Source organism: Natrix helvetica (assembly GCF_964273705.1).
Source record: "Natrix helvetica genome assembly, chromosome: 4".
NCBI classification, from domain to species: domain Eukaryota; kingdom Metazoa; phylum Chordata; class Lepidosauria; order Squamata; family Natricidae; genus Natrix; species Natrix helvetica.
Window position 1 is genome coordinate 35,910,187 of NC_138550.1, and position 24,461 is coordinate 35,934,647.

The following is a 24,461-nucleotide window of genomic DNA, read 5'->3' on the forward strand; positions in this document are numbered from 1 at the left end:
TGACCACAATTGATCCCAAAATTTATGTTGCTAAGTGAGAAATTTGTTAAGTGAGTTTGCCCCATTTTACGGCTTTAATGCGACATTTGATAAGTGAATCACTGCAATTATTAAATTAGTAACATGGTTGTTAAGTGAATTTGGTTTCCCAGATTTACTGACTTTGCTTGTCAGAAGGTTGCAAAAGATGATCATATGACCCTGGGACCAGAGGTGGGTTGCTGCGGGTATGGCAGTACCAGTGGTGGCCGGGAGCAGCTGAGAGCGTATCGGTACGGTGGCTCGTTTGGCCCACCCGCCTGCCTGTGCTCTATAGCAGTTTTATGGCAAACAGCGAAGTGTGCAGGCATGCACAGCATGCAGTGCCTGTGCGATCCCCAACGTGCGCGCAGCGCACGTCCGGCGCATGCACAAATAGACCGTGATCAGCATACCGGTAACGACGATAAGAGTAACTCACCACTGCCAGGGACACTGCAACCATCATAAACGTGAGTCAGTTGTCAAGCATCAAAATGTAAATCAGGTGACCATGGACGTGGTGCAATGTTCATAAGTAAAAAATGGTAATGTCACTTTTTTTAGTGCAGTTGTATCTTTGCACAGTCATTAAGTGAACTGTTGTAAGTCAAGGACTACCTGTACATTCAGACATGTATCTGCCTTAAAAATAGTCAATGTTGAACTGTGTAGCACAGTCAAATATTTGCACAAGAAATATTTATGACTTTTGTATTATAAGGTTTATGTCATAAAATGTGTTATAAACTTTTCCAAGTTTAAATTCCACAGGAGTCATGGGTTCCAGATTTTTGATGCATTTTGTAGGTTAGCCCGTTTTTAAACTTAGTTCAAAGATTTTTGCCCTTCACCTAGTTAAAGGTGTCTGGAATCCCAGTTTTAGTAGTATATAGATGAAATATATCTAATATTAGGAATAAATGGGAAATCATTTAGTGCATATTTAATTGTGACATCTACCAGAGCATCAAGCAAAAAAAGATAAGCAGACATGAACCAGCTTATCTCTCATTTGAAAATTCCCATGAAGTTTGTAGGCTTAAAACATCCAAATTATTGTAAAGTTAAATACTGATTAAATATATGATTATTAATCATTATAACACAGTATTGTCCAATCAGATAAAAATGTCATGATGAAAACATCTCTGGGTAATATCTGAAGAAAGAAAGAAAGAAAAAATATTTTGACAGGGAGTAGAAAATTGCAATAATATGTACGCAGATACATAATTTGATGATAAATTGTATCCATTATTATAGTTTTGCATAATTATATGGCATAAAGAAAAGGATATGTTTTAAATTACAAATGTTAATTGATATTTCCTTTTCACATGCATGTGTGTTAATTAGTGTTTCCTCCTCATATGTACATATGAAATTGTCACGTTGAGTTCTTTCCCTTAGGAATGTTTTGCTGCATTACACACAAGTACAATTTATATTTGAATGGTTCCTGTTAAAAAACTGGTATTCATAGTTAAATGTATTGCAAACTGAAAAACCTTTTTAATGTGTAGCATCAAGTATTTGCTAGATACAAGTAATAAATGGTGTGAGGTGTTAAGTAGAATTTAGGAATCCCTCAGAAATTAAGTAAGTAATGTAATAAAGAATTAGTACACAGAGTTACAGTAGTAGTTTATCCAGTTTGATATCCTGTCCCAAACAGCTGCAAGATATTGAGTGTCCTAGAGAGAGAAAAAAGGGGGTGGGGGACAAAGAGGAAATGACTCACTACCTGTTGTTCACTTTCAACTTTTAGAAATCAGATGCTTTAAAATGCTTTGCAAATGAACTTACATGATGACTGGTAGCAAATTGTGTCCTCCAAGCATCTGTCAAATACATAGTTGGGTCTCAGTTGTGCACTTTAGTATTCAACATCAGTAATTTTACAATGTGTTCATTTAGTACAAATTAATTATTTCATAATTTTGCTTTAAGAATTTTATTTAGAGATCTACCGTAAGTTACAATTCTATTGTGATGTTTTTCCATGTAAAGTCCTAATTATATTAAATGCATATTATACTTTTATTGCAAGGCACAGGATAGTAAGAATGCAATGCTTTGTATTTTGAGGCAGAAAGTACCTAGGTGTTGGCAGGGGAGAACACACAAATAATAGCACCTATCTGCAGCTCCTTCAACCTAATATGGAATTATACTGTAGATGTAGAAGGACAAAGTTCAATACTGGAAAAGGCCCAGAGCACTAGCTTTCAGGTGTTGCAACGGGTGCTACATGATATTTGAATCTGAAGCACTGCACTATATATTAGAAGTCTATTTGCAAATACAGAAAAAATGTAAATTTTGTTTATATCCTTAGTGTTATAAACAGTGTTAATCATCTCTTTCTATAGTATTGTATATTAGTTCTATATAATGGTGATAGGACAATTTGACATATTCTATTTTAAGGTATAGAAATCATCCCTACATTATTATAAAACCAATCATCCATAGGATTTTTCTAGTTGACCTAATAAGAAAAGTTTTGGTATCATATACCAATGACACATCATTTAAAAAAAAACCCTGTTACATTGAACTACATATTTTTAACCACATTTTTTTCTTATTGATTCATTGAGTATTATTATCAAAATTCTTGATCATTTTATTGTACATTCTTAACTTGCTCTTCCTGTTTCATATTCATTCACATCTATTTTATCATATTATATTCCAGGAATACTTTTATCTATATTAAATCTTTTTTTTAATTCTGCATATAAGAACCATTGAAATCTAAATCCTTCGGTAGTCAATTATCCTCTTGATTTCATTCTAAAATCCCCATTTTTCTATTTTATTATTTGATTTTTAGCTCAACATTATTACTTTATAGGTTATGCAAGGTGGCGAACTTCCATAATACCGCCTTCTCCTCTTTTTCCTCACAACAATCACTCTGTGAGGTGGGTTGGACAGGGAGAGAGTGACTGGGCCAAAGTCACCCAAGTGACTTACATGCCTAAGGCAGGACTGAACTCATGGTCTCCTGGTTTCTAGACCAGCACCTTAACCAGCACCAAACAGGGTCTCTACTAGTAAATCTTTATATGTTAACGTTTATCATTGCCTACTTCTTTTCTATAAAACACTTCTTGGACTGATGCCACTAAAAGTATTTTGGGGCATAGAGGCATCTCTATTATATATATTTGTTTGTTTTCGTAGATTTTCACGGGTGTAGGTATGCTGGTTTTGTTGTATTCGAGTCTTTTCCTGTGTAAGGTTACCTTACACCGGAAAAGACCCGAATACAACAAAACCAGCATATATATATATATATATATATATATATATATATATATATATATATATATATATATATATATATATATATATATATATATATATATATATATATATATCTGCTTTAACCTTGTCATATCGTAAGTAACCATGCCAAACTTCCTATCATTACTTTGTAAAAAATTTTTATTTCTTAACAAGCATTCTTTCATCTAAACCAAAAAGAAAACAGCAAAATACAGTTGTTGTTGTTGTTGTTGTTGTTGTTGTTGTTGTATGGCATTGGTACATTAGCCAGAAGAGTGCAATACAATTGCAGAGTAGTAGTTTGGTTGCGAAAGTACCATTCTGTTGTAAGAAACACATGCTTCCCATAGTGCGCCACATTAGGGCGAGCTGGCTTCTCATCAGAAAGAAAAAAAGTGGATCTTCCTGCAGTGTCATCCAATGTCTTTTCCCTTCCCAGAGCTATCTCACAAATAGGTGCCACAAATGGAAAAGTACAGTGGGAAGGAATCTGACTACCTACGCAGAACACCAGTTCGTTCCCCCACTGAAGTGGTACCTATTTTATCTACTCACAAGGAACATGCTTTCCAACTTTTGAAGATGAGGCAAGTGATGGGAGCTCCCCCTAACATACAGTGCTAGGACTCAAACCGCTGGAACAGAAACCATCTCCAGTGTCATTAAGCCACTGAGCCACCACACCTCTAAAATACAGTTTAAAATCATGGTCTCATTTGATATCAAGGCCCTGTTCATGTCTATAGATACAGAATTAGCCAAAGAATCCATGATTGCATTGCTTCAAAGTACACCTGACTTAATTGAATACACGAAGATCAAAACATCCAGGACTATGGATCTCATAAACCTCTGCTTAACTACATACTTCCAATTTGATGGCCTAATTTATCAACAGATTAAAGGGACATCTATGGGATCACTTTTCAGGACTTATAGCAGAGTTTGTCATGCAACGTCTATAAGCCATAGAACTTATATAGATACAATCAAAACTATGGATCAGGTATGTAGATGACACCTTCACCATTATAAAAAGGATTAGAGAACACCCACAGAACTATTAATAACATTTTTAAGCAATCTAATTTATTAGAGAAGAAGAAAACAACAACTTGCTACCCTTCCTGGCCATTCTGATCAGCAAAGACCACAATGGCAAACTAGAAATGCAAGTCTACAGAAAATTCACCCATACTAACCAGGTGCTCCACTACCAAAGCAACAACCCAACCTCTACAAGAGAAGCTGTGCAAGGACTTTATTTAAATGAGCCCAAACACACTTCAGAAACACATACCCAGAACAGCAGAAAAAGGAAATGGAGCATCTATATAACACATTCCAGCAAAATAGTTACCCACACAACTTCATCAAAAAATCACTGACCACTCAACCCAATATAGCACAATCAACACAAACCCTAAAAAGAATTGCACACACTGATTCCATGTGATTGTAGTAGTCTGTTGATAGTTTTTGAGATATCCTTGATATATCGGTGTAGCACACAAGCCAACTTAAACCCTTTGAAACATCCTAAACAAATCAAAAGATCCAGCAACCCCAGAAATAAAAACCGAAGTCATCTACAACATACAGTGTAAGAACTGCAGCAATCACTATGTAGGACAAACATGCAGAAGACGGGCAAAACACATCCATGAATAACAACTCTTATTCTATAGTCTTTATGTGTCATGACTGCATTTCCACTCAGGCTAGTAATACTATTGCTAAATTTGCAGATGATACAACCGTGGTGGGACTAATCTTTGGCAGGGGTGTGTGTGAGTCTGCCTATTGAGATGAGATGGAACGGTTGCTTTCGTAGTGTGGAGACAATAACTTGATCCTCAACACAAATAAGACCAAGGAGCTTATAGTGGACTATAGAAGGAATAGATCAGACAGTTATCTTAAAAGAGGACCTGACCTGGGCACTCACATTGCAGCACTGGTCAAAAGGGCCCAGCAGAGAATATACTATCTGATACTATCTGTTGTTTCTCAAGAAACAACAACTGAATGAAAAACAGTTTTTGACCTTCTCCTGATGCACCATAGAGAGCATTCTAACTTACTGCATCTGTGTATGGTTTGCCAATTGCACAGTGGCAGATAGGACAGCCCAGAGGATCATTGGTTGTCCTCTCCCCTCTTTGGAAGAGCTTTATAGCTCCTGCTGCCTTAAAGTTAGAAACATTTTCAAAGATCTCATCCTGACCACTTTTTTTTTTTTTTTTGCAACTATTACCATCTGGCAGACGGTACAGGATAATAAAAACAAGGACAAACAGGCTGAAAAACAGCTTCTATTCCTGGGGAATAACCATATTGAATTCTACTGTATAGTGCAATATCGGGTTTTCAGTTTCAATTATATAGAATGTAAAGGATGTATGTTTGTGTTTTTGTTTTTATAATTGTAATGTACACTGAAGACGGCATTTAATTTCATTGCACCATGTGCAATGACAATAAAGTTAACTAACTAACTAACAACTGGCAGTCAGAAGATATGATGAAAATTCTTTAATTTCACAACATATAGATATATTTAACCAGATCCAATTGGGAAAATATGGCAATCCTAGATCAGGCCAATCCAAAAATGCTAGGGAATTTCTATTACATTTTATAATTCTTATAAATCAGCAATAGACACATAGATATTAACAACATATATAGACTATGCAAAAGAGACAATCAACTAATCCAAAAGAAAACAAAAAGACTCCAGAACCTCTCCACCAGCACCAGATCAGCGTATATTAACTCGAAGGTAACTTCAGACCAACAATCAAGTAAGCCAGGAGTGTCAAACTCAAGGCCTGCTGGGCAAATCTGGCCCACAGGGTGCGTAAATCTGGACCGTGGGGTCAACCTGGAAATAGCAAAGGACTGCCCACAATGCCTCTGGCAGCCAAAACGGTACGGAGGCACATTTGTCCCCTCACACCCCATTTTCAGCCTGGACTGCCTCCTGCAGCATCCTGCCGGCCAAACTGGGGCACGGAGAGCCACGTGTGGTCCTCCTGTGCTCTGCTTTGGCCGGCAGGGTCAACTCTGCAGGAGGTCATTCCAGCACTGTCCCCCCTGCACCCCATTTTGACCAGTAGGGTGCTGCAGGAGGCATCCATCCCGTCTCTCCCCTCTGGCTAGCCCACGGAGGAGAACTACAATGCTGATCCAGCCCTTGAAGAAATCTAGTTTGACACCCCTGAAGTAAGCAATACCCCAATCAAGAAACTGCCAAAGTGCCATCAGTAAACAGCCCAACCAAAGAATCTCAAGGCCGCCCCCATACACATAGATAAGCAAGTCACCACAATATAAACTGATAGCAAACAAGAACAACTTGCTAGCACTGATGTGGTTACCGAATTAGGGTAATGAAACTCTGCAAGCAACAAGCAAGTTGAGAGTGCACCAAGGACTCCTTAGTTTAAAATCTGGTAGTCCAAGTCTTCCTCTTTCCTTTGCATCTTGTACAAATGTTCTGGCGATTTTATTTGTTTCTTTATTTATTCATGTCCTGCATTTATTATTTTTACAAATAACTTAAGGCAATAATTCACATGAGTCCAGAGGAAAAATTAAGTTGCATTACAGGTAATGTTTACTGACTACAATTAGTCACTAAGCAAAGCAGTTACTAGATAGAAAATCACACAACTGCAACTGTGGTTTTGATTGCCTCCTAACATCTCTTTGGAATGTTCATCCCACTGCAGGATAGTTAACAGAAATGGTATTTACATTTATTGGAGAAAAAGGAATAAGAAAGGGGGTTTCCAGGTATGCATATTGCATGGAGTACATCCCTAGTCCAATATGAGCACTGAAATATGGGAAGAAGCAGTGAAGAATAGGGCTTCCCCAAGGACCTTCTTGCATGTAGTCCCAACTCAAGCAGAGTGGCAAGGCAGTCTGGAACATTTGTTCCTGCTTGGCAACATGGATGACTGGGCGTCTACTTAAAAAATATGCCCAACAAGTGCTGCATGTTTCCTCCTGGGTGATCTAAGATCCAGAAGGACTCAAAGTCCAGTGGTGATGAGCAGAGTAAAAGGTGGCTCTGCAACCACTGACCAAGCCCCGTTCCCTTTGCTCTATCCTATTTTTAGTCAAACTTTTCCTCACAGTGAAAGTTTTTCTCACTATAAGAACACCATCTTTTTGTTAAGGCCAGTTAATTTGTCAGTTTGCCCGAAGTCTATAAATGGGGCATAATATCATCCCTTCAACGTGACTGCTGTGTCCCACGTCAAACTGAAGATTACATCATGACCAGCTGTATCTGAAAGCATATATTGCTCCAGTATCTGATTTTTTTTAATGTAAACAATGCTGTGCTTCAGTGGTTAGATGGCCTAGTCATTTGTATTTGAACATAGATCTGTTTTAATTTATATTTTATTGTGTTTTACTAATCTAGGTGAATCTTAATATATAATGTTAGTCAGCGTAGGATAGGTCATACACTAAACAAATAAATAAACTTTCTCATCCAGTTCCTGCACCATCAAAATGGAAAAAGCTGGCTAGGGTCCTAAACTCGCACCACCTAAACTGGCTGGTTACATGCCTGTGAGTGTCTTCTCTTTGCAAGAATGCAGACTCAAGATGCATTCAACCTATAATATAAAACAGAGCTGGAAAAGCATCCCTTTGGATCCTTATGCATTCCTAATAATGTTTTGAACAGTAATACAAAAACTTATCAGTGCATACATATTTTTTAAAAATATATGTTTATTAGTAAACATGCATAATTTGACATTTTGCTTTCATAAATTATTCATTAGTTTCATTGTTTTCTGTCTGTGTTGTCTATGGTTTTTAATCAATCATTTCCTTTACACTGTAAATCTCAAAAATAGTGTTCTTCGTTCAAATTTTAAAATAATATAGCTTAATAGTATTTTGAAGGTTTGCGAAAATATTAGAAATTGCTAATTTATAATTGGATTTTAATGAAACAGCAGAAGATACTGACATAATATATTTTTGCAAATTCTAGGAGGCGAAATTAAGGATGGGTAGAAAGGCTCTGCTAATCTGGTGAGGTGATGGTAAGTGTAAAGGCTGTTTGAATAGCAAGGAATTGATGTAACTTAGTTGTGTAGCAGCTGATTAGATATGTCATTAACTTATTGTTAATTTAGGTATGTTATTAGCATGTCTAAATGTTGTCTATATTCATACTATTTTTTCAGTCTCTTAGCTGTCAGTTTATTTTACATTATATTATCTCCATTTGAACATGAATGCAGGAGAAGTAGTAAATTATCACCCCTAGCAGAACACAGTCAACCAATTTTTTATTCTACTTTTGATCTTAATTGTTCACCACATAGATGAAAAATAAAATGTTCCACTATAGGTAGACTGATCCACAGTTGTGCTGTGAAGAAATGTCATTTGGCTATGGGTATGAGGAAGAATGAATAAAACATTAATAGAGAGTTTCAGAAAAGATTATTCCATGTTGAGTTTATTCCATGAGAAAGAAACTGAAAATAATACCATCTTCATTCTGTTAGATATAAGATGGGACATGGAGAAACAACTTCAGCTGTTCCTAAAGCATATGTCTTGAAATTCCAGTTTAGGCTAGTTTGGTTTTGTCATTCTAGAAGTTGGCCAGGTGTCCCAATTTTATCATCCTCAAATCGGATGAGGTCATCAATGTAATTTTCCATATCATTAATAAAAATATTAAATGTTAACCTCAAGATAGATTGATGTAAAGCAGCAGCTAACTCTCAGAGCAGTTAGCTAGCCAGTTGTGAGCTAGCTCATCAGTGAGAATGTTGCATGGATTTTTTTGTCAGAACATTTGCTGAAATCAAGGTGAATTATATTCATAGTATTCCCTTTGCCTACTGGAATAGTTATCCTGCCAAAGATCATAATTGTTTTCAGGGTACATATACTAGCCTGATTTATTACCTGCTCTAACATATATTTAGAGATCAGTAATCAGTAACTTAATAATTACTGGGCTTCTCCCCCCCCCCCTTTTTTTTTTTAAATGGCACCTCCCCTGACAGTTCTTCAGTTAGTTCCTATATCATTTCCAGTTGTGTGATACTGATAACTCTTTGGGAAGATAAAGATATGTGGTCCAGTACCCATAGATTACACAAAAGTATTATAAAGTTTAGGCATAATGTTCGTGATCTGCCAAAGCTATTCAGCCATAGGCAGAGGTTTCATCTGAAATCTTATTACAATACTATGTCTTCATTCCTAGAATAAAGAAGACATGACTTTAATAATTAACAAAACTGCCCAGAAAACAAGTATTTGTTTGTTTGTTTATTATTTTTATAAACAAGATGGTAAATATACAGTATCTAATATTTCTTCCTCCTATTTTCTCTACAAAACAACACTATGAAATGAGTTGGACTTGAGAGAGAATGATTGGCCCAAGGTCACCGAGGAGGCTTTCATATCTAAAACTAAGTCTTTGATTTCTAGTTTTGTGCCATAACTACTAGAGCAAACGGGCTCTTTAACTTTTAAAACACATAGAATAAAAGTTTTTCTATATTGTCTTAGTTAATCCCTTTTAGATATTGTGAAAACTGCAAGTCATGAAATCTTATGCCTTTTAATTAAATGTGTTAGTTGAACAAAATATTAAGAGATTCTTCATATTTTTTGCTTCTTTCTAATATGCAGTAAAGGTCTTCACTAGCTATACGCCTAACTGTAGGGCAGGATGAAGGTTATTACAAGGGTATCTTTGTAAGAAATAAGGATTTGTTCCAAGGGTAAGATTGAAATTGTGAGCATTTGTCCATATAGTTGGCAGGATTGGACCTACCTTGATTACACTTAAGTGGATATATTATTTAATCCAGGATCAGAATTATTAGAAGGATGCATATTTTCTATCAGTGATTTGGACAGTCATTCATTTACTAAATGTAGTGCATAGGTTGTATAAATAATAAAAACAGCTACAGTACAGAGTTTTATAGGTTTTCACAAATTTGCCTTGCAGTTATAAAGGCTTTCAGAGCAATGATCTGTTTTTCCACTAAGTAAGCTCAGTGATATGCACTTTTCTGTATGGCATTAGCTAACCATAAACAGATAACTGACAAAGGTAAATCTGAAAGTACAGATTCTGAAACCAAAATAAATGTGTTTTAAAAGAACTCAAATGATAGAAATACACAAAGAGTTTCAGCTTTATTATTGATTGCTGTTGGATTAAAACATTCCTGGAATTATCTGCAGAAAATTTAAGGCAAGATTATGTTATAGTGAACATTTATTTTCTTAATTTGTACCAATTAGACTTATCAGAAAGAAGCATGCTGTCTTCTTCAACATGAGTTCATTTCCCAGAAATTGATTTCATTTAGTATTGCCAACTTTAGATTACTTGACCACATTGTGGCCTAATAGAATAACCTTAGTTCCATACAAACTTTAGAATTATATGTCTCACTCATATTTATTTTGCTACAGTAAAAGATGTATTCTGACTTATTTAGTTCTAGGCACTCTTAATTAGATACAACTCTATGGATAACCCTCTGGAAGCATAAGGGGGAAACAAACAGGATAAAACTCTATAGTGGACAGATTGATTAAATCTGTTTATTTTTACTCGGGTAAAAATTGAGTTTACTAGAGTTCAATTACTCATAAATTGTATATAATTGTATATCCAGTCATTATATCTATTTTTTAAAAATCTTTTTGAAGGAAAATTGTAAAACTCAGAAAAATGTTCTTCCCATTGTTTCATGTGGACAGTAAATGTTGATATCCATGTACATGGCAGCTAACCTTTAAACCAAACCTGTGGTTCGGGACCACTTTGGGGGTCAAACGACCCTTTCACAGGGGTCGCCTAAGACCATTGGAAAACACATATTTTTGAAAAAATATGGAAAACATAAAATAATTTTTTGGTTGGGGGTCACCACAACATGAGGAACTGTATTAAAGGGTCGTGGCATTAGGAAGGTTGAGACCCACTGCTTTATATGATCATTACTCTTAACATGGCTGTAGATTTATATACATACTTGTGCCTATATAATTTTCTGTAGGTTAACAATATCAAAAGTAAATATAGGAAATACGAAAATAATGCATTTATTAGCGTGAAGTTAAGGTATAAAGTTAGAACTGGGCACAAAGTCACACAGAATTCTGTAAGATAAGGACTAGGCTGATTTTGCATTGCTCTGTATTTTTATGGTATTCCCATTTGCTACATAACTTAGATAAATATGTGCCTTTAGGCCCTCATTGGAAAATTATAAAGCATCTGGATGAGACTGAAAAATAAACAATCCATGGTTGCTTTAATGATTTGAAATGGGAATCCTGGCACAGGACTTTTCATTTCCAGATTCTTTTTCTTTTTATCCAGCACTTGCTACAATACTCCAAAAACATAATAAAAATCTCTGCCACAAACAATTATGCAGTTTTAGTATCTTCAATTTGTAATGATGTACTATAAACCTACATACCTGTAGTTCAACTTGCTTTCAGTATAATATGAATATCTTCAGTGGATTAGTTTGGGGGATGGGCCAATTGTCTAATAATGTATACTTTATTGGTCACTAAACATTCAATGCCACATGAAAGAGTGACTGGGTTATTATTGTTTATGTTAGCAATGCTATTGGTATGTCAGTAATGCAGGGTTCTTCAATTTAGCAGCTCAGCATAGTCTATAAGTGTCTTGTCTATGCTTCATTCTTCCTCTGCTCATTTTTTGCTTGCTCCACCCCATTCTTCTGAGTATTGCTCTGAAATCAATTTCCTGTACTTATGAAAGCTGGTTAGAAACTAATGGTCCATGTTTGAAATAATTATTTCCATAGCTTTAGCAACTATTTTAATGTCTGATTTTGCTGATTACTGATAAACTCACACTATTCCCTTGTAAAGCGTTTATGATTAAAAATCATAAAACAAGCGATATCCTAATTATCTTGCTCGCCATAGGCTACAATCATAATTATAGAATTTTGCACCAAGAACATTTTTAACAAGTTGAATCTAAAATAGGTTAGATACATTACTAGCTGGAGTCAAAGTGCACTGTGTGCCTAACTCTGCAACCCCATTCACTCTTAGTGGGAGGTACTAACTTTTGCAGAGTGGAGGGTTACATACAGTGGTTGGGATTGTAGACTTAATCTGAATTGGCATGATTTGACTACAAGAAAAGGGTGATAGAAGTCATCTTCATCTTCCAGTTGCTATCTTGAGACTAACAAGGTCTGATGATGGCCACATAACATGTTTATACAAGATATTATTTGAAATATGCCATGGGTGCCATAAATCTCTGGGATTTACTAGATCTCACCTCCAAGTCATGGTAGTTGAAGTCTCGTAGAAGTGGTTCTTTACTGTAAGTCCTAGAGTCCAGGGAGATCCTACTGAGTAGCCAGGCAGCCAAAACAACAGCAGGATCCTTAGCTTGTTTCTTATGTCATACTTTCACATATAGGTTCTCATAGCTGAATATTTTAGGAGCAACATTCCCAATCACAGAAAGACTGTCTACTGAGCAGCACATGCCTCAACTATGGCATCAAGAAATTGATGCACATTCAAACTGTCCTATAGTAGATACTTTGTGTATCATTACATGAATTTGAAAGTAGGAACATGTATGTATATTCTTTTGTGTATTTTATTACACTGACACAAGTATTGATTTTGCCAGAATAAAACAAGATATTACAGTTGAATTGGTTGGTTAAAAAGCATATGTTGTAAAATAAGAAATGGAATCAAGAATGAATGGCTGATTAATATATGTTGATTGAATTCAAAGTGAATAATTGGTATGAAAGAAGTCAGTTGAAGTGGTTTGGTCAATTAGAGAAAATGAACAATATTAAAACTGGAAAACAGATTGTGAGGTTGATGAAATACAAGTAGTCAACAAAACTGTGTAAATTAGTGTACAGGCATTGTAAAATCAGGTTGGTAAAAAGATACTGAATAGTATTGGCAAATTATATTTAATTTTTATTTTATTTTCTATTTACTACCTTTTATTTACTACTTATTTGGCAATGGGACTTTGTATTTATATAAACTGCCATAGTTTTAAAAACAGAAAAAATTTCAAAAAAGTCACTTTGTTAGTCTGCAGATTATAGGAAAAAATATCAGCACATTAACATTTTGATAAGCTGTGCCATGTATATGTAATAGATTTTTGTCTTCCTAAATCAGGGAATATGAACATGATAATAGGGAATATGGTTCCTGATATGAAGTACACATTTTTTTGTGCAAAATATACATAAATAGAAATGCATAAAATATCCATGGTATGTTATTTATCCATTTTTATAAGATAAGAGAATACTTGTAGACACCAATATTATGTTAGGCCACCAGAGGTCTCTTTTTCTCTTTTGCTGAAAACTACATATAGATAAAATAACTTCACTGTACACCAAAAGAGACATTATCTGTAAACTTTATATGTTTGGAGAGAGAATTTTGTTGTGACAGGCAACTTTGATTAAATGGCTGCTTTGTTGCCTGGACAAATGCCTGTTTGAGGACTCCTTAGCCAGAATTCAATTTTTTTTCACATATAAAGAAACCACCTATACAACTGTCACCAAATTATAGTTCCCTTACGTGCTCAAATTGTCCCACTATGAATATAATGCAAAAACGTAGGCCTTTGGAGAAGGATCTAATGCTGGAAAGGTAGAACTAAAGAGAAGGACCACCAGCAGCAAAGGGGATGAAATCAATTACAGTGGCAATGAATGGATTTTAGAAGATTTGAAAACTGTATTGACTCCTGGATCACTCTGGAAAATCCTATGTAGTCCCTGAGAGTCAACACCAACTTGATGGCACATAATCACTAGCAACTATATTGTTATTTCTGTTGTTCGTTCAATCAGTTATCCTTTCCATAAGGAAACTGTTCCTTCTTTAAAGAGTAATCCTGAAATGTATTTTATAAAATCTTCAGCCTATATTATGTAATACTTTAAGTACACATATAAAGAAATTCAGTTTAACTTAACAACAATTGATCTACCAAAACAGTTACATTAGTAGACTGGAAATCTAAAAATAATAGAAAATTGTGTTACTGCTTTTGGAAAAAAAGGGTTTTCTGTTTATACATTTTAAAGTAAGAATTGTTGCATTGTAAAATGTTGTTTAGTAATGCAAGAGAATCCTTTCGTAGCAAGCTAAATTCTCCTTGTTACAGGGTTAGTGGAGGCACCATTGAAAGACCAAGTTAGGGACAGATCATCATGGAGAAAATTTAGGTTGTCGCTAAGAGTCAACACTAACTTGATGGCACATAATCAATAATTCTTTTCAGAAGGTCTTTGTAATTCAGTGATTCAGAAAGCAATTCTGGGGAATTGTTTTTAAATTGAATAATAATAATAATAAATATTTATTTCTTAGCCGCACCCTCTCCCGAAGGACTCGGGGCGGCGTACAATGAAACATATGAAATAAATATGTGGACAGAACAAACATATAACAGAGACATATACCGAGACATACACAAGGAGGAGGTCGGCTGATAAATAAACAATTAAAATACAGTATTTAAAAACCCCTAGATAATTAAATATAATTAAAATACCCAGTAAAAACCCGTCAGGAGCGATATGGTTAGATCAAAGTTGAGCCAGGCCAGCTGCTTGGAAAAGGTGGGTCTTAAGCTTAATACGAAAGGAGCGGAGGTCAGAGGAATTCCTAATATCCGGAAGGAGGTCATTCCACAGGGCTGGGCCCGCCACAGAGAAGGCTCTACTCCTAGGCGCCGCCCCCCGACACTGTCTAGTGGATGGCACCTGGAGGAGGCCCTCTCTGTGCGAGCGGATTGGTCGCAGGGATGTATGGGGCAGAATACGATCCCGCAAGTAACTAGGTCCTGAGCCATGGAGCGCTTTAAAGATTATTATCAAAACCTTGAAACCTTGAAAGTGTGGTGCTTTCAAATATTCATTATATTTATTGTTAATCCAGCTAAATATTTGTTACAATGTTACTAATTGAGAAAGAAAAAAGACTGGCAATCCAAGAGAGAATTAATTAGTAAGGATTTGCAAAGTGTTCAAAAGAATCACTTTCCAGTTTTTGTTCATATTAACTATGGACTACATCTTGAAGCATTAAAGTTGTCATCAACTTCAGAAGGATGGTAAAGCCACTTCAGAGGCTGTTGCTGACTATGTATTTGTGTTTGTGCATGCATAAGTACTTCGTTGGTAATCCAATCAGAAATATTGCCTTTGCAGAATAGAAATAATCTTCAAAGTAGCCATTTAAGTGTTCCAAAGAACATTACTGATTTAATGCAATAGAGACATTGTTCTACTCATAGATTAGAAAGCACTTCTTTCACTACATTGTATACCCTATTGAGTTTTAAATACTGTTAATTCTTAATTTCTTCACTTATTTCAACATCTCCCATATGTGAGCTGAGTCTATTCTTCTGTTCAAATTCATCATGCAACTCAACATACTTTATTATAATGTTAATTAATATAAATCTAAATATGTAGTGGTACTAAATTTTCTCCTCTAAAATTGACTAAAGGTTAGAAACCTGCAAATGATTCCAGTAGCTAAAGATGTCCAAGTAGCTGGAAGTCATGTATCCGTTCCAGCATGGAATGATGCTACTCTAATGACTGGTGTCATTCTTAATTAAAATGAAAACTGGCAGGAGGTAGAGAATGACACCCATGCAAGTCACTGATAACAGTATTAAGAGATTAACTGATTCTTGAAGCCCCAGAAAGATTTAAATTTTAGTGAAGTGCCAATTTTGTAATCCAATCTAATTCTGTAGCTATCTACTCACAAGAAAACTACCCTAATTTATTTATAAGAAATTATTAATAATAATTAATATCTGAATGTCTGGCATGGTTGAGATATCATCATATATAAAAAGCAAAGTCCATTTTTTTCCATCTGCTTACCTATCAAATCTAAAAGAAAAACCTCCAGTTCAGTGATACATTTACTCTTAATAAAAGTACATACCTGATCGCAATAACTAACTATTAGCCTTCTTATATAGTCACAAAAGATGAGGAAAAAGTTCTTCAGAGAAGTTACATTGCCAACATGTTTAACATACCAGTTATGCTTCTTTGATGATGTATCAACATACATCATCTTGTAAAAAATCTCTTTAAATTATCTCAGTGTTTCAGTTCCTTCTATATAATCTCCCACTATTTAGCCTTATATTTTATCCAAAAAAAACCTTTCCCACTTAGTCATAAAATCTTTAACATTGATCGTATATATTCAATAAATGTTTATACATCTTGGCAACAAGATGTTCATTGTTAGTATACTAATCCAGTTCAATTAAGTTTTCTCATTTATAAAACCAAAATTCTTATCTGAATTACATCTTTCTAACAGTTGAACTTAAACAAACAATTAACAATTAAAATCCTCCTTTTCCAGTTGCTCCCTGGTTTTTTATTTAAAGTCTCCTTCAAAAAGTCAATAAATCTGCTTAAGTCAACTAAATTTGTATAGATTTCATTTTTCCTCTGAAAAGTTTATTGGGGTGACAATCATAGAGGAATTTTGGAAGGCAATCTCATTATTCCAAACATTCAATATGTTATGAAAATATTAACTCTATTATTGTTAATCTCTATTAACTATTATGGTTTGTCATACGATAGATAGGTGTGACACTCATATCTCGAACCATATCCTTTCATATCCAGTAACCTTCTATTTTTTCAAAGTGATCCAGTCTTTCATGCGTACCAAACTGCAAGCAGAAAAATACAATTGTAAATTATATAAGCCTAACCTTATCTCTTTTTTGATATCTTGCAACAATTTATGTTTAATTTTCCCCCTTGCTACAAAAACATTTAAGTAGGTTGTTATTGATATTGATGACAGCAAAAAGTACTGATATTGATGTCTGCAAAAAGACTTGAACCTATTGAGTAATGTCTGTTTTATATCATAGTTACTGACAGAAATCTGTTTTAGTAGGTGCAAGTTATGCATATGTGTGATATTGGATTTTCTTCTCTTTGACTGTATCCGACTTTCAGAGACTGCCTGGACAAGTCCGTGCAATTACCTTAGCAAGATTTCAGAAGTGGTTTGCCATTGCCTGCTTTCTAGGGCTGAGAGAAAATGACTAGCCCACAGTCACCCTTTTTTGGCTTTGTGCTTAAGGCTGGACTAGAACTCCAGGTCTCCCGGTTTCTAGCCTGATACTTTAATCACAATCCAAAGGTGAGTTGTGAAATATAGTAGTAGTTCAAAGAGGGAGAAACTATCAAAGTTTTGATGTGCATTTAAACAGGAAGCCTTAATTTCCCCCCCAAACAAGTAAGGCAGTGTTCTAGAATCTTGAACTTGAAATATTCTAGATCACAATGTGCAAAATGGTGAGGATTCCTGTATGTTTAGCTGAATAGATTTCTTTAGACAGCAATAGATAAAAGACTCACTGTGATAGCTTCATCAGTATAATATTGCTATGGTATACTTGAGGCAGACTATGTAAGTTGCTAAATCAAGCCAAATATATATATATATATATTAGTATAGTCTTTTGCAAATTGGTACCAACCAAGTAAATTGAGTTTCTCAGAATTATCAGCCAACAATATATCAATCAGCCATGTCCAGCGGGAATTCTGAAATAAGTTGTCCCAATATATCAGGCTGCAATAAACAAAGTAATTTTTTGTATTCTACTTTCTGTGAGCAAAAGCAAAATATTTAAATATACATATTTAAATATTTATTCAATGTATAATTTCTCATTTTTAATCTTTTAATGTTTTCTATCAGAGAACTGCCTACCTATATCATTTTACGAGCATTGTTATAAAATACATATACTATAATTTACCATTCGTTCCAAAGTAATAAATAAAATTTCAGAGGAAAGGTTATTGTTTTCTAATATATATTTACAAGCATGCATAATTACAAAACTGAGGTGTTCAACTGTTGAATGTGAGTGCCCTATGTATTAGATGAAGAATTCAACAAATTGAAATAATATCACATTACTTGTTACATAGGTATCAATCCATTGAATCACTAGGTTTTACTTGCAAATAGTTATTTATAGGAGGTTATTTTATGTAAGAGATATACATGGTGAACCTAGAAGAAATAGTGATCTAATAATGTACATTTGCTTACTGGAGATCTCTCTTCAGTCCCTTTAGCACATGGAATCCTTCACAGATACTACTGTACATTGCCGTTCTGGATGAGTGGAAGGTAAATGGTTTTTTTTTTTTTATGAAGTTCTATTACAGAAGTCAACATATTTACTTAAAATCTGTAGAGATTCTCAGTCATCCAGGTCACGGTTGTCCCAAAGGTGCTTTTTCAGGAGGCAACTGGACTTCCTTGTGTTTCTTTTGAATTCATTTCTATTCCTCACTATCCTTTCAGAGCTGAAGAAGCTTCTTGGATGAGAAGCGAAACATTTTCAAAAGAAAAACAAAGTCCAATTGCCTTCTGAAAAAGCACTTTTGGTACAACATATTTACTTGTTACAAAGTAAGCATATATCACCTCATATGTTTTTATTCCACTTTTTAAACTTCATCTATTTGTCTGTACATTGTTTACAACTAAGCTTCTGGAAAAAAATGAAATAAGATATCTGGCAAGGAGACAACTCAATTATTTAGAAAACTAAAACTTATGGCAGGCAGTAATACCTTTAAGGTGGTGCTTCTCAAACCTTTACCTTCAATACCCAAAACTGCATATCAGAATGTCTTTTTTTACCCAATATAGGTAAAACTTTTTAAGTCAATTTAAATGTCCCTGTTGTGATTGGGTAATGGGTTTGTATGTTTTTACCCAAAGAAAAAAACGTTTTGCCTAATTTGGGGTAATTTACCTAGGTTTAGGGAAAACCTTTTAAGCTAACAAACATAAACTTTCATAATACATTTTAGCATATAGATTCTTCTCCTTCCAATTTGTATGACATTTCTCTTTTTTAGGGTCACACATAAACACATATATACATAGTTCTTAAGGTTTTGACCTAGAAATAAGGAGACTGAGTTGTAACTGTGTTAGTGTGAAAGCTGACTGGGTAACTGGTCAGTTACTCTCTCTCAGCTCAACTCATCTCATAGGGCTGTTTTGAGGAAAATAGGAAGAGGATGGAGTAGTATGTATGTTCAGTGCCTGCAATTATTATAAAGTAATAATAACAGGATAAAATAATGTAGTCTTCCTTGATTCCATGGCATTCAGTCATCCTTGAGTCTTCCAAATACGTCAAAATGTAAATTATCATACTAATCAATTAGACTATTGCTGATTTTCTGAATGCTAGAAACTGTAGCCTAATTAAAGGCAGCCTGGAAATCAACAGGATGCCTTAATTGAAGTGTCAAATCAAATGTGTTTATTTGGGTAAAAACATGTATTATATTAGACTGCCCTCGAAGACCATTTGGAATCTTCCACTGGTCCAGAACACAACATTGCTTCTGAATAGGTAGTGGTGAGCATAGTATGGCCATGTGGCACCTTTGCTCTGTGAGTTGCACTGATTGTCCAGTCCACCAGTGTGAGGTGGCAGGGTTGATGAACTTTAGATCTCTTCAACTAGAAAGCGTTAGCTTTCAGGCAGTCTCTGTCAGAAGTTCATTTGAAAATCTGTGTACCTCTGACCCTGGCATTCTGAGTGGCTTTAAAGACCTGTCTATTCTTACAAGCTTTAAGTTAGGATGGGATCTCTTATAGGAGCATGGGGAGGCTTTCAAAGCACAGAGGACAGATGCCACTCTGGGAGTATGCTCTACGGTTGTGGGCTGCACAGCGTACAACCATAGACCGTACTCCCAGAGCGGCAGCCGTCCTCCGTTGCGGCTTCCAAAGCACGGAGGTAGGATACTGCTCTGGGAGTATGCTCTATGGTTGTACACTACCATAAAGCAAACTTCCAGAGCGGCATCCATCCTCCGTGCTTTGAAAGCCGCAAAAAACCCAAGCGGCAGGTGGCACCAGCAGTGGAGATGCCCTGGCTCTGTAGGTACTGTAGAGTTAGCCAAGGGCATCGTGAACCTGCGATTCACGTGAACGGGGAGTGGAAAAGCCGCTTGTGCAACCCCCCTCTCCAGCCATGCAGAGCCCCATTCACTCACCTAGGGGTAAACATGCGCTCGGGTTGCTTGGTGCCTTCCGGGCACCGCTAGGTTGGTCAGCGGCACTGCCTGGCTGGAAAGGGGGGACAGCGCAACACAGCCATTCGACCCTGAGGCTGTGCCCAGCTCTTCGGGAGCCCGCTCGCAAGAGAGCAGCTGCCCGGCAAACCCCCCCCTTCAGCTGGGCACAACGCCGCTGACCAACCTAGCGGTACCCCAAAAGCACCAAGCAACACGAGCACCTTTGCCCCCACACCTCATTCCCGCGGCTTGTTGCCTTCGGGATACCGCTAGGTCGGTGAGCGGTGCTTTGCCTGGCTGGAAGGGGGGATTGTCCAGGGGGCTTATTTTCGGGGGTGGGCTTATATTTTTGCCCACGCGAAAAATGTGGCAAGGCTTTAGTTTCAGGACAGGTCGTATTTTCGGGGAAACACAGTATTAATTGAGAAGAATTTACTTTTATGTACATATGTTAGGATTCTAGCATCATCATTTTAGGCAATTTAAGATACTAATAATTCAGTCTAATTTTTTTAAAATGCTAAATTAATTGACAATATCCTAACAAATTATCATGCAGTGGAATGAATTTACAAGATTACTGCTCATTTTTGGAGTGAAATAAGGCTGCATATTCTCCCCTTATTTATTTAACCTTTATGCAGAAAACATAATGAAAGCTGGATTTGAAAACGACAATTATGGTTTTAAAATTGAAAAAAGAAATATACTCTAGTAAGAAAGTCAAGAAATAGAATGAAAAAATGTAATTCAGATTAAATATAGAATATACCAAACTGATTATAAATGATACAACTGTTCTTATAATTGACATGAAGATATTGAAGGTAGATAGTTTTGCCTTTTAGAATCAAGTATCAACAGAAAACAGTTGTAAATCAAGAAATAAACTCCAGACTAGCACCTAGAGTAGCCATGAAGCCCTTAGAAAAGTTTTTCAGATGCCTGTACACCTCTAAACCTACAAAGATTAGAATGGTACAGGCCAGTGGTGAGATTCATTTTTTTTTACTACCGGTTCTGTGGGCGTGGCTTGGTGGGCGTGGCATGACTTGGTGGGCGTGGCAGGGAAAAGATACTGTAAAATCTCCATTCCCACCCCACTCCAGGGGAAGGTTACTACAAAATCGCCTTCCCTCCAGATCAGCTAGGACTCAGGAAGCAGAGAATAGATGGGGCGGGGCCAGTCAGAGGCGGTATTTACTGGTTCTCCAAACTATTCAAAATTTCCGCTACTAGTTCTCCAGAAGTGGTCAGAACCTGTTGAATACCACCAGCGGTACAGCAATAGTTTCCCTGTGACATTGTTTGTACGTATATGAAAGTTGACCTTTTGGGAAAGCAGTTGGAATCAGTATTGAAGCTTTTGAACTTTGAGTTTTGGAGAAACTCCTTGAAATTGCCATGAATAGCCAAGAAAAAACACAAACAGTTCATCCCCCCAAAAAAACCAAACCCCTAAAGTTCTTACCTGAAGCACAAGTGATCAAGTTTAATTTATCCTGCTTTGGACACATTACAATGACTTTGCTCTTTGGAGAAGTCTACAATGGTGAATGGGAAAAGTGAAAACAAAAGAAAAAAGATGATGAGCGGGAATTTATTTGGAGTCAATTGCAGCAGTGATAGTAGGTGCACCATTGGAAAGCCTAATGGATCAGATTGAGAAAATATCTTCCTTTAGAAAATGCCTGTGTGATTGCTAAAGGTCAAAACTGACCTGATCAACCATAATCGGAATACACATTTCAAACATTCCATGAGCATAGTTCTTACCTGCTTGTCAGGGTTCCAAATAGCATCCAAAAGTAAGTCAGAGTCCAAGGCAAAGTGTTGCTCAAAGTTCCAATTTCTTAAGAGAACCATGTTGGCACATCTGAGAAAATCCAAATTTGAAGGCTTCACCATTTTCCCATCCAGCTGAAAGTTCAAGTTCTTGCCCCCACACCCACAAGTCCATCACATCATTCAATCTTCCACTGCCATGCTGGCAGCTTCCACCCATCCAATTCCGGTCAGGTACAGAAACAAAGGATGACTTTGGCTTTCTAGAAAGAATTTGCTATGGCTACATATCATCTAACTCTGTACAATCCCACCTCCCATTTTCCCACAATAGAAAATACATAGTAGAATAATGGAAAGTGTGACAGCCTGAGATCCACAAGAAAACATGGTTGCAGGCCTGACACTGCTCTTAATTAAATCCTGCTTTTTCAGGTTTTCATGCAACGTAGAAAAGTTTTACAATTCTTTAATAATCAATTCATTAATTTTAATGCAGCTACAAACAGGTTACTTTAATAAATAGCAAAGAATTGTATGCTTGCATAAGTATCTTTGCTGACTTGTATTTCTTCCTAATCATTTTATATTTTGTTTATCTGTTTTCAGTGTTAAGGCATAGGCTTTGTTGTATATGTATTGAAACCATCACCCAGACACAAGAGTTAGGGAAAATTTTAATAATTTAAACAATAGTCTATAACAGTGATGGCGAACCTATGGCACGCGTGCCACAGGTGGCACACAGAGCCATTTGTCAGGGCACGCGAAGTGCTACCCTGTCAGCTGGCCAGCGCAGAGGCTTTATAGGATCCTGGGGAGGGCGAAAAGAGCCTCCCCCGCTCCCCAGAAGGCCCTCCGGAGGCTTCATGAGCTTTCCTGAAGCCTTCGGAGAGCTTAAAACGACCCTCCGAGCAAAGCGGAAGTGACTTCCGGTTTGCTCGGAAGGTCGTTTTGACTGCTTCGGAGGCTTCAAGGAAGCCTCCTGAAGGTCCCTGAAACCTCCAGAGGGCTTCTGGGGGGGGCGGGGGAGGGTGTTTTTGCCCTCCCCATGCTCCTATAAAGCCTCTGGAGCCTGGGGAGGGTGAAAAAAGCATGCAAAAATGGGGGGGTCGTGCATTGCATTATGGGTGCGGCATGCTTGCACACGATTCCCTTGCGTTCCCCCCACTTATGGCACGCGAGCCAAAAAAGGTTCGCCATCGCTGGTCTATAAGGATACTGTAGGATAGAAAAATGCTAACATTTTTGGGCATTAAAAAAAAGAAAAACTGAAAATAATTAGAATGGGAAATGTACGTATGACCCTTTAAGTAAGTTTTGAACAGGAGTGTTGCATTTTTGGGGAAATCTTTTTATTTTGAAAAAAAATTAGGTAAAAATGCTAATCAAATATTCACAAATATGTCAGTTTTTAAAGAATATAAATATAAAATCACCACTAGGTGGCACCTAATTCTCATACAATATAATTGACACTGTTTTACTGTAGTTGTTACTAGCTGTTAAGAAAACAAATTTAAATGACTGAAAAGATAAATGTCTGCTTTTAAAATGCTGCCTTATATTTTTCAGCACTTCTTTTCTGTAACTTGCAATTATCCTGAAAACAAAACAAAAATTAGAAAGTATTACTTCTTTTCCAGTGGCACAGTAATGTCAAATAACATAAGTAGATTTTTTTTAAAGTAATTTTGTCCATAGTTATTTTTTTTATTTATGTATCACTTGATCTCTTTCAACAAAAGTACTTATTAAGTACATATTCAAAAATGTAAATGGTTATTTTTATCTGGTCATTTAGAAACCCTCCATTAGAGAGCATTGGGTCAAGCACCTAATTATGTGGAAGATTAGAGCTCTATACATTTTAGAATAAGGCCTTTTCCAGCAATGCCCAAAAGGGCAGTCTGTGCTTGCATTGAGGGAATGCAGCAGCATAAATGGAAACGCTATAATTATGCATTTATCTTAATTTGCATTGAGTGAAGGAAAAAGAGTTTGCAAAAGAGGAACAACAGGAAAAATGAAGCTTTTTGTAACAATATATCTGCTCTCAAGTTATGAGGAAATTAAGAGATGTATTAGATGCTAAGAAATGGAAGTATCAGAAAAGATGGTGGGTACCAAAAGAGGGTAGTA

At 36.2% G+C, this 24,461-nt stretch overlaps 1 protein-coding gene across 14 annotated transcripts in view; it reads left to right on the top strand.

The window, feature by feature from the left end:
• Positions 1–24,461, top strand: part of BBX (BBX high mobility group box domain containing) — a 119,814-nt gene that overhangs the window by 30,470 nt on the left and 64,883 nt on the right. For 5 of the 14 annotated variants that reach the window (XM_081952038.1, XM_081952047.1, XM_081952044.1 and 2 more), the window contains exon 3: positions 18,555–18,618. The exons of 1 other annotated variant lie outside the window; for it this stretch is intronic. In XM_081952038.1, the coding sequence (XP_081808164.1) occupies positions 18,555–18,618 (64 nt within the window). Of the gene's footprint in view, positions 1–8,344; positions 8,397–17,426; positions 17,614–18,554; positions 18,619–24,461 lie in introns of all 14 variants that reach the window. 8 more of the 14 variants (XM_081952048.1, XM_081952050.1, XM_081952049.1 and 5 more) reach the window with 3 other exon arrangements.